Source organism: Empidonax traillii, unplaced genomic scaffold, assembly GCF_003031625.1.
Source record: "Empidonax traillii isolate 1590-97213 ecotype Southwest subspecies unplaced genomic scaffold, ASM303162v1 scaffold24:size2376012, whole genome shotgun sequence".
Classification (NCBI taxonomy): Eukaryota; Metazoa; Chordata; class Aves; order Passeriformes; family Tyrannidae; genus Empidonax; species Empidonax traillii.
The window spans coordinates 1,470,148-1,483,191 of record NW_020955217.1 but is presented as its reverse complement, the minus strand read 5'-3'; the positions used below and the strand labels follow the sequence as shown (position 1 = coordinate 1,483,191).

Sequence of the window (13,044 nt, the reverse complement as noted above, 5' to 3'; positions counted from 1 at the left end):
TAATCAATCTTGCATGCCTCATGTATAGAAAAGTGGGAGGAATGAACACAAGCAGGGCTCATAATGGCTTAAAAGAGAAGAGCAGGTGGAGGAGATGAAGTGTAAACTAGAAGGGAGCAAAAGGGAGGAATGGGAAGAGGCCCAGAAACAGGGGAAAGAGAGGGATGTGATGAAGTGGGGAGATGTTTTAAAAGAGATAGTTAATTTGGTGTGATATTTTTTAAGCCTTTCCTTTAAATCATTTTGCCTGTACTGTGGACACTAACATATAACACTGTTGAAGGAAGGGAAAATGCTTGCTGCCTTAGATTCACTTCAGGTTTTATATACATGTGAGATTAAGTGGGTGTATTGCACTTTGTCATACATTTCACTTTATCCTGTCGAAACAGAAATACCTCTCTTTGGTATCTGCTGTGAGGGACTAAAGGCTAGAGTCTTTTCTATTTGCTTGGTGATTTATATCCAATAGCAGTCAGTGTGTCTTTTCTTGGACCCATAGAATATGGCCATCCTGCTTGAGAAGCTACCTTAGGATACAGTGCCCTTCCATAACTAAATGATTGTATATGTGTATCTGAGGGTTTTATGGGGGGAGATAAATGCCTGATTCTGACAACTTTGTAATTCAAACTAGGAGATTTGCTTTTATCTGTTTTGTAAGGCTTATGTTTGCATTCATATTTAGCATTGTTTGGGGTGAAAAGAACAAGAGCAAGTTCATCTTCAGCTGTGAAGACCAGAGGGAAGAGGCTGCCTGGTGCCTGATCAGCTCAGTTCCATAGAATGAAATCTCTTTCCTCACTTTCAGCTCCTTAATATTATCCCTATCATCTTGGTAGTGGTGCTGCTTCATGTGTTCTCATCAGACCCCGGAGAGCTTGTCAGACACCAGCTAATTCTCCCTGGCAGTGTTAGGAATGTGAACATTCTTTTAAAATACTTCATTTAATAGAAAGAGGTCTTCAAACACCCAGAATAATAAATTTAATTTCCCTTACTGTTACAGTGCCTGGAAGCAATGAGCCTTTCATGACCCCTGGACAAATGCCTAACAGTGGAATACAAGATATGTATAACCAGAGTCCATCTGGAGCAATGTCCAACATGAGCATGAGCCAGAGACAGCAGTTCTCTTATGGAAGTGGCTATGACAGGAGGTGAGTCAATCTTTAGGAAAAAGCAAAGCCCATTAGTGAATATGATCCTGTCTCTCCCCTTCTCATTTTCTCATTGCACCTTGCAGAGAACACGGCAGCCTACATTTCCTACAGCATCTTACTGAATCACTGTGAGTCAAACCACTGGTGATGACTGAGTCTAGCTCTTCACAGAAATTAATAAGGACGAACTGTCACACCTTAGGAGTCACTCAAGTTGCAGCAGATCAGCTCGTGGGTGTGTTTAACAGCTGCCTTCAGCTGGCAGCTGGGCTGGGCCGGGCTATGATGGCATAAAGTAGCACTTGAGTTAGTTTTCTGGCCATGTTTTCACCCAAAGAGTTGCCATTTGGCTTTTTATATGAAAAACAAAATGCGCAGTCTAAACATGTGTGATTTGTGGTCTGTTAGTGAATTGCCTTTGAAGAGTCTGGAGTCTGTTGTCTGAGCTGTAGGTGCATCAGTCTTGCAACATGCCCATCACGACCCTTGTAAGTTTGTCTTTCAGTGAAGTACACAAAATAAATTTGGTCCTCTTTGGTTTATTTGGAGAAAGGTTTTGGAAAAAAAATCGGTATAATCACTGATGTCTAAGCATTGGTATAGCAAGCAGAATGGTTTGGGAATGTTTGGATTATATTAAGTATTCTAGTAGTTTTTGCGGCTCTGGCTGTATTCCTGCTTTTTCTTTCATTAGCCTGTGTACTTTAGCTTTGCTTTTTGTTTCCTGATGGTAGACAGAGTGGTGCAGTATGGCAGAGTAGTTTTTGGTCAGAAGTTTTAAGCAGTAGATGTGTAAAGTAAAATGAATACAATCATATTGTTCAACAGGTCACGTTGCTGGGGAGTCAGTGAGAGTAAGGGTTCCACTGGAAGGTGATAACTCAAGAGAATGGTTTCTTTAAGGGGGCATGATTTGTTTTATTTTGTTGACAACTTTGGAGAATAAGTGCTTTTTACAGAATGAGGTTTCCTTTGTCATTTTTAGGTCGGATCATGGTCTGGGTCCTGAAGGCAGTATGGCACCACCTGGTCAAAGCAACATGGTGCCTTCAAACAGTGACCCAAGCATGTACTCTCCTAATCGTTACCCTGGCCAGCAAAGGTGAACACTGATTTCTCTGTTTGTAATACCCACAGTAACCAGCTAGTGAGTGCTAGCAGCCTCTGTGAGAGCACACAGACAGAATATGTGGCCTCTTGTTTAGGCTTTTACCATTGGTTCAGTCTCTTGGGAAGGGGCAGAAGTTTGGGTGAATCGGTTGACTTTCTGTAGTCGTAGAAACAGAGATGTTAGGAGTGTACATCCTTCCTTGTGTATCTGCCTGCCAACACTGAACTAGAACATAACTTACAGGCCCAAGTTCTTCAGGGCAGCCTTAAATGACAACACTTCTAAAGCTTCCCACAACTTCACCTGGCTTGTGGTTATCCTGTGGCTAACAAACTGAACATTTAGAAAGTGTTCCCTTACCTATAACATACGTGTACCTTTGCTCAGTTTTAGCTTATTGCTTGTACTATCTTGGACAACTATAGGCAATTCCCATCAGTTACATTGTTCTTTTAACTGGCATTAGAGAATTTCTCTCCATCCACATCATAATTTTAGAAGAAACTGAACTTCTATGGCTTTCACTCCGGTCATCTCTCAAAAAAAAAATTATTTTTCTGTGCTTTTGGAAAAATTAGGTTCCATTAGATCTTATAATATGTCAGGTTCCACAGTCCTCTGTTTCTGTGACTCTCTCTGGTATATTACTTCCATAATTATCCTCTAATTGTAGATGTGTTCTCACTGGTAGCGTACAGAGAGGAATTACTGACATATTGGCCTGCAGTACGGTGTTATTTATCAATCTTAATACTTTCCAAGTGCTTAATTTCAGCAACCTAAATTTCATTCAGATCTGCTAAAAATATTGCAGTTACACTGTAGTGTTCCTCAGAGGTCTTAAAGGCCACAGGTAAGTTTCCGAGTGCAATGCAAATCTGTCTCTTATGTGTATGCTTCATTATGTAGCTTTAATTAACAATGACATGAACATCAGCAAAATTACAAGTACTGTTTTTACTCACTTTAAATTGGCAATTAACTATTGATTATATTCTTGAATAATCCAGAAAGTAGCTTGCTAGTAGACTGGCATGTTATAAATGTTACAACACAAGACTTTTTTTACTTGCAACCTTTGAGCTGTATATCAGATGCTTTTCCCCCGAAGATGGTTCTCAGCGGCTGCAGCTGCCTTTCTTACCTCTTTGATGACCTTACCTCGTTCCCATTCCTGACTGCTCCCTCTAAACCTCCCAGCTGCATCTTCGCTGCTCCTGCTTTCTTCTACTTTTATCTCCTTCCTCCCACTACCAGCTCCAGCAGAGCTTACTACATCAAGCTCAGGATCCTACCATACTGTACCTTCACTTTGTTTCCAAATGGCAAATACCTTCAAGGTGCAAGATCATCAAAGTACTTTACTTTTTCTGGTGGCTTGGAAATTCCAGCAGCTCTAAGTGTTGCTTTGAATGCTTTATTTTAGGCATGAACCATATGGGCAGCAGTATCCAGGACAAGGACCTCCCTCAGGACAGCCGCCATATGGAGGACATCAACCTGGAATGTATCCACAGCAACAGGTAGGAGAGGGGAAAACAGCTATATTCATAACCTTTGGTTAATAAAATTGACCCCAAAATTCTGTTTACATTCAAACATTTTTTTGCATGATATATTGCCTTTGGCACAGAGGAGCACTGTAGTTCTGTAGGTCAAAATCACAGCCTGTATGGTTGAGCATTGTATGTGCAGCTATAAGAAAATGTGTTCATTACACTGGAAGAGTGTAAATTCTAACAGATGTTCTGTGGTTTTGGATGCGCATCAAGCAACTGTCCCAAGTTAATAACCAGCAGACTGGGAAATACAATGCATAGACAAGTAAAGTGATGTTGCCTCAGTTCAGAAACAAATAGGAGAGCCACTTGGCTGGCAGGTTGAAGGGCCTTAACTTAATGTCATGCAGCCAAGTGAACCCAACAGAAAACTGGAACAAAGTAAAATGTGCAGCACACTCAGTTATTTACAGTGCTGTGGTGGGTCATATGAGATACCTATCTTTAATACAGATCAGATGGCATATTCCCACATGTTATCTCTACTAATAATATGGTACAAATACATAAGAGAGAACATTATTGGCGTTAAAAATAATTGGCATTAAAAAAAGTTCGTACTTTCCAGTCTCCCTAACTCAGTAATAACTTCAAAAAACAAATTATATTAATTAATAAGATTTTTTTTTGTTAAGTGTATGATTCATACCTTGTGAGCAAAATCCCATCTTTTAGGTCAGTAGCAAAACTCCACTGATTTCAACAAGATCAGTTTCATTCTGCACTTTACTAACTTATTTCTAGTCATACAATACTTGAAGTTAGCTTCCAAAATAGAAACTACTTCCTTATTATAAAGAAACTAAAATGTAATCTAGTTTTCGGCCAATTTCAGATTGTCCTTTTTGATGTGGGAAATCAGGGACAATGGTGGGAGGGAGGGTGCTTTGGGGAGAACCCAAAAGAGGTCTTAAATTGCACTGTATGAAAAATCTATATAAATTTAAATTTCAGAATTTTTTGCTTATCTCTTTGGTTCATAACATCTCAAAAAAAGCATAATTGAAAAACTGTTTTGTTCTTTATGATGAGCATATGCTAGCAGTCTAGGTGATTTAGTGGGGAAATTGCAAAGATACATAACAGAACAGTTTGTGATATTCCATGCTAACGCGTGCAGGGAATATATTAACTACATGTTCATTTAGGCAAGGAGACAGCTAGAATTTTTAAAAATATATTTGGCCCTGTCCTTAGTGCTGTTTATATACTTTTTACAATGGTTCTTGAATGCAGAATGCATTAATGCAGAAAAGCAGTGAAGGATGAAGGACAAGGATCCTGACCAGCCTCGGCTTCTCCCTCCCATCCCCAGAGGATTCCGCTTCTTCATTTATCTAGAGACTCGGTTGCTACTAGTTTATTTACAATTTCCTAAAGCTTACTCTGTAGTGGTACAGGAAGAATGTGAAAAATGACCCTTTCAAAGCTTTATCTACAACCTGAAGGCTAGGGAATGACCTGCAATGGAAGTGATTGGAGCATGAACTCCTGGGGCCAATGAAACGCTTTGAGCCAGGTTTTTCGATACCTGCATGAACACTTATACCCCAAGAGCTATTATGCAGCAAGTGACATTATTGGTGGGTTTTTGTCTTCTGTGAGGTCTCAGAATTCCACATTCCTTGCAGAGAGAGAGAGGCATGTTGTGCAGCCTTAGTCTCTTGCCAAACCTTTACACAGGAGCGGGGGGAGCTCAGGCACATCACTGTCCTGTTGCCACTACAGATACAAGAGTGCTGAAGTGCTTTTGAAAAGGCACATGCTTCATTCCCAAGTGCCTACTGTAAGCACTGAGTCACTGTGGCAAAACAAACACCACCTTTTTAGGTGTGGCAACTGCCAAGTCATTTCTTAATGTATAAATTGGTCCCAAGGGTGGAATTTAGTACAGCAAGTAGTTCATGTGAGGCTGGAAGTAGGTATTTCTCAGATAGCCAGACAGCTCTAGTGCAAGTTCAAAAAAAAAAAAAAAAAAAGAACTTCCATGCAATACAGTAGTTGTGGTTTTATGTACACCAAAGTTGGAAGATGAGTTTATGAATCCCAGAGCTGTTTTAACTTTCCCATATTGAATACATACAGAATTTTATCTGATCTTAACTCTGGTGAATTAGTATACATTGTGCAATGTGACTGAGCTACAGTTTCCAAGGGAGCTGTAACTTTGAATTTGCCATAGATCATATATTCAAAAATCACCCATTTAATTCGCATTTTTTTGCTTCAGAGCACTCAGTGTGGTTTGAACTATGGAACAAACTCCCTCAGGAACTAGAACCTTACCACCTTTCCCTCAAACAGCAACGTGTCTTTTTTTTTTGTTTTGCCATCTTAAACATAAATACATACAAGCTTATATGGTTTAAAAACCACTCAGCTCTCCCCAAGGTAAAACAGCTTACCTCACACAACATTCCCCACTGAGAGGGTGAGAAACAAAGAGGGAATAAACCATAGGTGGCAGCTATTAGTTATGTTGCTTAATTCATTACTGAGCAGCAGGGTAAGAACCTGCATAAACTAGAATAGAATGTTTGGATATGACCATTTGCTGTAATAATCTCACAGTAAATTAAATTGATTAGGATGATTTGGGAAGAGGACAGTTGCCCAAACAGAACAGCATTCCTGGGAATTACCCAAAGTGCCAAATGCAGCAGAATTGTTTTCTCCTGCTAATAAATTTACTTGTGTAGCCTATGTCCTATCATAAGATCCAGTGTTTCAGACATGCTTGCAGCATATCTTTTTATTTTTATTTGTATTTTTTTAAATGTATTTATTTATATATTTCTATTTAAGAATTTATTCAGTGCTTGTCTCTTGAAAAGATTCACTGGGTGGTTCTGAATTTTTTTTAAAGATTTTTCTTCTTAGTAGACTAAGCATAAAAAAGAAGTGCAAATATTTTAGTTAGTGAGGACTGTTGCCTTTGCATGCATGTCTGAAATGACCAGTGGAATTTAATCTGATAGATAGGAAAGGAAAGGCAAAGGGAGAAAATTAGAGCAAGCATAAGAAAATTTAGCTCAAGGATAAGTTTCCTTTTAGTATTTGGTTACAAGCCCAGCAAAACAGAGGCTTAAAAAGAACGGCTAACCGTACCACTGCATCCCTGATTCTGGAATCAGCACAGTCCCTCTAGAACTAAGTGCCTCCAGCTTATCTAATGAGCCTTCAGCCAGTATATTTGTATTGTGGATAGAGTGAAAGTGACACATCTTTCCAAAATTTTTTTTTCAGAACTATAAGCGACACATGGATGGCATGTATGGGCCTCCAGCCAAACGCCACGAAGGGGATATGTATAACATGCAGTATGGCAACCAGCAACAGGAAATGTATAACCAGTACAGCAACGCTTACACAGGGCCTGACAGGAGACCCATGCAGGGACAGTATCCGTATCCGTATAACAGGGAGAGAATGCAAGGCCCGGGACAAATGCAGCAGCATGGAATACCTCCCCAGATGATTGGTGGCCCTATGCAGTCGTCATCCTCCAGTGAAGGTCCTCAGCAGAACATGTGGCCAACACGAAATGATATGCCTTACCCTTACCAGAACAGGCAAGGTCCAGGAGGCCCTGCACAGGCCCCGCCGTATCCAGGGATGAATCGCACTGATGATATGATGGTACCTGACCAGAGGATAAACCACGAGAGTCAGTGGCCTTCTCATGTCAACCAGCGTCAGCCTTCTTATATGTCATCCTCAGCCTCCATGCAGCCTATCACTCGACCTCCTCAGTCATCCTACCAGACACCACCCTCTATGCCAAACCACATCTCTAGAGCTCCAAGTCCAGCGTCCTTCCAGCGCTCTTTGGAAAACCGTATGTCTCCAAGCAAGTCTCCTTTCCTACCCTCCATGAAGATGCAAAAGGTTATACCCACAGTTCCAGTGTCACAGGTCACAGGACCTCCACCCCAACCACCACCGATTAGGCGAGAAATTACCTTCCCCCCAGGCTCTGTAGAAGCATCCCAACCAGTCTTAAAACCAAGACGAAAGATTACCTCAAAAGATATTGGTAAGCATCAAAACAAAGGCTAAATGACCAAAATAAGCTGTGAAAAGGGGACTTTGATTTTGATTTGTTTGTTCACATTTTCAGACTTTTGACAAATAGGGAACTTCAGTAACTACAACGTGGTTGTCTCCAGTAAAAAGGTAGTAGCATATGCATCAGTGAGGGTGATAGGTAAAACTCATCCCAGACAGTCTGACATGAAATAAAAGCAGCATTTTATGTGAAGACCTAAGGTCTCCAGAAATGCATTAAAAATGAAGCTTGCCTCAAGATTTCAAAATGAGATGTGTTGAAAGGTCTTTCAGAATGTCTATGAAGTCATCAATGCAACATTTAGCTGAGCAAAGCTTTCTGTGTTCTTGTTCCATGGAAGCTCATGCTATTCTGCTGTGTAGTTACAGTCTCTGCCTCCCTTGAATAGTCCATTTATTCATTGCATATTATTTGTCCCGTTTGTTTCTCCCCCTCTTCTTTCCCAAGTATCTTCTTATCCTAAATTCCAGTTACATTTCATACATTCAAGTTCTCATACTTCAGATTTCCACACTCCTGACATGGTATTCTACCTTTGTTTACTGTTTATTCGATTTAGTCAGCTTCTTGAAATTTTTAACGATTATTTCAGCTTCAGCAATGTCAGGAAGAATGGCTATGTTAAGATATTCTCCAGTATTAAGGCTGATCAGCAATTAGAGAAAACTGAACAGAACTAAGTGGTTAAAGTAGTGTCTTAACCAGCGTTTCAGTAACTGTTTCATTTAAATTTGCGTCCTCAGAATGTCATAGTTTAATCTTTCAGGAACTCATTAACGGTCTCCAAGGATGCACTAATGCTGTTTTACTTCTCCTTCTTTCTCCAGTAACTCCTGAGGCCTGGAGAGTGATGATGTCTCTTAAATCTGGTCTTTTGGCTGAAAGTACCTGGGCGCTAGACACTATTAATATTCTTCTGTATGATGACAGCACTGTTGCTACTTTCAACCTCTCTCAGGTAGGTGAGAAAGCAGTATACTTCTCAACTTTCCAAGGAAGGAGAACTGAAATAAGATACCTGCTAAGTTCTGATGGCCTTTACAATTTATTCTAATTAACATGAATTTGAATGTTGCAAATCGTCCACTTGATGATTGGTAAACAGTGAGTAACAAGGTAGATATAGGTCGAGTAGGGGAAATTGTAAGCTTGAAAGAAAGAGGTTTCTTGTAGAAAGGAGCATTTAGGAATATAGGAATCTTAGCACTGCCAGAAGACTAATGTATAAATTCACATAGTACAAGCACAATCCCAGAAAACAGCAGTATGTTAGTAATCTTGCTTAATTTATGTTTCCATAAAAGGCTTTGCAAAACCATATTAAATTGATTTGAAAGCTTTCTTTTGGTGATGTCTTGTCCCTATTCAGTAGTTCCATATGAGGTTGTGGGATTTTTTTTTTTAATTGCTTATTTTCTGTTTGGTTTCTTCTTCCAGTGAATTAAGTTTTCACTGAAATACCAGATTGACAATTTAAAGGCTAATATCCACTGTCTGTCCACAGGATGCAAGTAACACAGAATTTAACTGTGTGTGATTTTGCCTCACTACCTCTCAGCATTTTTCAGCCCTGCTCTAATCTTTGGCCTGTTAGGTGATAGTAATAAATGGCATGCTGATAATGCACATTATCTAAAATTTGTACAAATTAAATATTCAGTTTCTCTCCTCCATTCATTCCTTGGTTACTAATAGTATAACTCATAATTTTTTAAATATAATTACTTCTTTTTTTTAATGCAGACACAAATGGTACATTTCATCCCACCTAACTTTAGAACTAGGGTATCTATAGCATGATTCATCTCATGTAGAAGAAGAGATCTAAAATAGGTCAGATGAATCATATTCTAGAAATGGCCTGTAAAAGACCATTGATTATAAAAAGGAATCTAGACAATTAGGTTAGGTGTGTAACTAGTGCAGTGTTTGAAGTTAAATGAGGTGAATCTCCTCTGATTTCTATTAGAAATTGTGTTACTGCACCCTGTGCAGGTTGCACAGAATACCAGGCATCTCGGAAACATATATATTCTTTTGAATAAATAGTCTTTTGTTACTTTTGCCTTGAACTCTTATTTCCAGTGGTGGTCAGGACTCCTTATGATGACTGATAATTCCTACAGTTCATAAGCATAAGTTTGTTATTAATTGTTCAAGGTTTTGGCAATCATAAGTGAGTCTAGAATGGACAAAAGGATACATTTTGCTGAAAACCTATTAGCTCAGAATTTTAAAAGAAACAAACAAAAGACCAAACAAATTAAAAGCCTGACAATGGGGCTGAACACATCATAACAGCAAAGAATTTTTAATAATAAAGCCACTGAGCGTAAATTAATACCAAGTCCAACTACTGCCTTTCCATAAGAAAGTGATTACAAGTTAATTAAGAAGATTAAACCTAAATGAAAACTGTTTCTGAAAGGTGACTTACAACACCAGGATCCAATAATAATTTTTAACTATTACCAGGCAAAAAGGGAGCTATTCAATAGAGATGGGATGTTCATCTAGGCTGGCAGTACTGAGACCCTGAACCACAGGTTCCTATACCGTGGTTGGTTTTAGAAACAAAGAAGGAGAGGGAGAATTGTAAACTTCAGACATCTAACAAAAGTACAAATCAGAAAAACTAACAAAGTTAGGAACTTCAGTACTCTGTACAAATAAACAAGAATAAGAGGCACTTGGAAGGGGACAAAACAGCTAGGCTAGACATCTACTAGGCTTAAAGGAGACGTATGAATAAAGTTCTGTGCTTCGTATAGCTGTTACAGTTTAAGCAAATGGAGCCATGATAGTCTGACATTATATACTGTTTAGACGGACATTAGAAGAGTTTCTTTTAACTTCTGCTATGCAGGACCTAGCCACAAGTCCACAGCAGGATGAGGGAAGTATGCATGTATGCATCAGTGTTCCTAATAAAACTCCATGCAGACAACAATATTTATCTGATTTTTATGTTCTTTCTTCTCCCCTCAGTTATCTGGATTTCTTGAGCTTTTAGTAGAATATTTTAGGAAATGCCTGATTGACATTTTTGGAATCCTTATGGAATATGAAGTGGGCGATCCAGGCCACAAAGCACTTGATCACAAAGCAGCCAAGAAAGATGATAGTCAGTCCTTGGCAGAGGATACTGGAAAAGATGAGAATGACGAATGTATTGACTATTTTGATGAAGATGAGGAGGAGGGGGAGGATGAAAAGGTAGAAGGAGAAGAAAAGAGCATTGTTTTTTCCACTCCTGGTGCCATTGCTGATCCAAGTGAGAGGCCAAAACAAGCCAGTAAATTTGACAAGCTGCCAATAAAGATTGTAAAGAAAAATAATCTATTTGTTGTTGACCGATCTGACAAACTTGGACGCGTTCAGGAATTTGATAGTGGACTTCTCCACTGGCAGCTTGGTGGTGGTGACACAACTGAGCATATCCAGACTCACTTTGAAAGCAAGATGGAGATTCCTCCACGTAGGAAAGCCCCTCCTCCCTTGAACTCTCCAAGCAAAAAGAAGGACCTCGAGGGGAAAGGCGAATTCGAGGAACAACAAGAAAAAAGTATAACAGCAACCATTGATGATGTCCTCTCAGCTCGGCCGGGGGCATTACCTGAAGACTCAAACTCTGGTTCCCAAACAGAGAGCAGTAAATTTCCCTTTGGGATCCATCAAGCCAAAAGCCACCGGAATATTAAACTGCTAGAGGATGAGCCAAGGAGCCGGGATGAGACTCCTCTATGCACCATAACTCACTGGCAAGACTCCTTGGCCAAACGCTGCATCTGTGTGTCAAATATCGTCCGTAGCTTGTCTTTTGTGCCTGGCAATGACACCGAAATGTCCAAACATCCAGGCTTGGTGCTGATCCTGGGAAAGCTGATCCTTCTTCACCACGAGCATCCAGAAAGAAAGCGAGCGCCGCAGACTTACGAGAAAGAGGAAGAGGAGGACAAAGGGGTGGCCTGCAGCAAGGATGAGTGGTGGTGGGACTGCCTCGAGGTCTTGAGGGATAATACATTGGTCACATTAGCCAACATTTCTGGGCAGCTAGACTTGTCTGCTTACACAGAAAGCATCTGTTTGCCAATTTTGGATGGCTTGCTGCACTGGATGGTGTGCCCTTCTGCGGAGGCACAGGATCCTTTTCCAACCGTGGGGCCCAACTCAGTTCTTTCGCCTCAGAGACTTGTGCTGGAGACCCTGTGTAAGCTCAGTATCCAGGACAATAATGTGGACCTTATCTTGGCCACCCCCCCATTCAGTCGTCAGGAGAAACTCTACGCTACTTTAGTTAGGTACGTCGGGGACCGCAAAAACCCGGTCTGCCGAGAAATGTCCATGGCGCTCTTATCGAACCTTGCCCAGGGGGACACATTAGCAGCAAGGGCAATAGCTGTGCAGAAGGGAAGTATCGGAAACTTGATAAGCTTCCTGGAGGATGGGGTCACTATGGCCCAGTACCAGCAGAGCCAGCATAACCTCATGCACATGCAGCCTCCGCCTCTGGAGCCGCCTAGCGTAGACATGATGTGCAGGGCAGCCAAGGCCTTGCTGGCCATGGCTCGAGTGGACGAGAACCGCTCAGAGTTCCTTTTGCACGAGGGTCGTTTGCTGGATATCTCAATATCTGCTGTCCTGAACTCTCTGGTTGCATCTGTCATCTGTGATGTACTTTTTCAGATCGGGCAGTTATGACATAAGTGAGAAGCCAAGCATGTGTGAGTGGAGATTAGAGGGTCACATATAACTGGCTGTTTTCTGTTCTTGTTTATCCAACGTAGGAAGAAGGAAAAAAAAAAAAAGAATCTTTGCTCCTCTGCCCCATTCACTATTTACCAATTGGGAATTAAAGAAATTATTAATTTGAACAGTTATAAAATTAATATTTGCTGTCTATGTGTATAAGTACAACTTTTTATTTTATTTTTTTTAACCAAAGTTGCTGTCTAGTACATTCAAAGGTCACACTTTTTTTTTCCATAGATTATCCTTTTCATTGTTCTTTTCCATGTTTGTATTGCATATTTTTTGGGAAGCGAACTAGTGACTTTTTAAAAAAAATGTTATGGCAAACCATTGTATGATGGAAAAAAAATCTCACCACTTTGAAACACAAAGGTGAAAAATAACCAACAT

General features: G+C 40.2%; 1 protein-coding gene across 9 annotated transcripts in view; it reads left to right on the top strand.

Moving 5' to 3' along the window:
• The window catches only part of ARID1B (AT-rich interaction domain 1B), a 325,355-nt gene extending 312,341 nt beyond the window's left edge, over window positions 1-13,014 (top strand). For 5 of the 9 annotated variants that reach the window (XM_027905021.1, XM_027904965.1, XM_027904958.1 and 2 more), the window contains 6 exons: window positions 1,010-1,160; window positions 2,149-2,265; window positions 3,701-3,797; window positions 7,080-7,869; window positions 8,730-8,860; window positions 10,891-13,014. In XM_027905021.1, coding sequence (XP_027760822.1) covers window positions 1,010-1,160; window positions 2,149-2,265; window positions 3,701-3,797; window positions 7,080-7,869; window positions 8,730-8,860; window positions 10,891-12,603 — 2,999 coding nt within the window. In that variant the 3' untranslated portion in view covers window positions 12,604-13,014. The remainder of the gene's footprint in view (window positions 1-1,009; window positions 1,161-2,148; window positions 2,266-3,700; window positions 3,798-7,079; window positions 7,870-8,729; window positions 8,861-10,890) is intronic. The other 4 variants (XM_027905010.1, XM_027905001.1, XM_027904985.1 and 1 more) reach the window with 1 other exon arrangement.
• The last annotated feature ends 30 nt before the right edge of the window (window positions 13,015-13,044 follow it).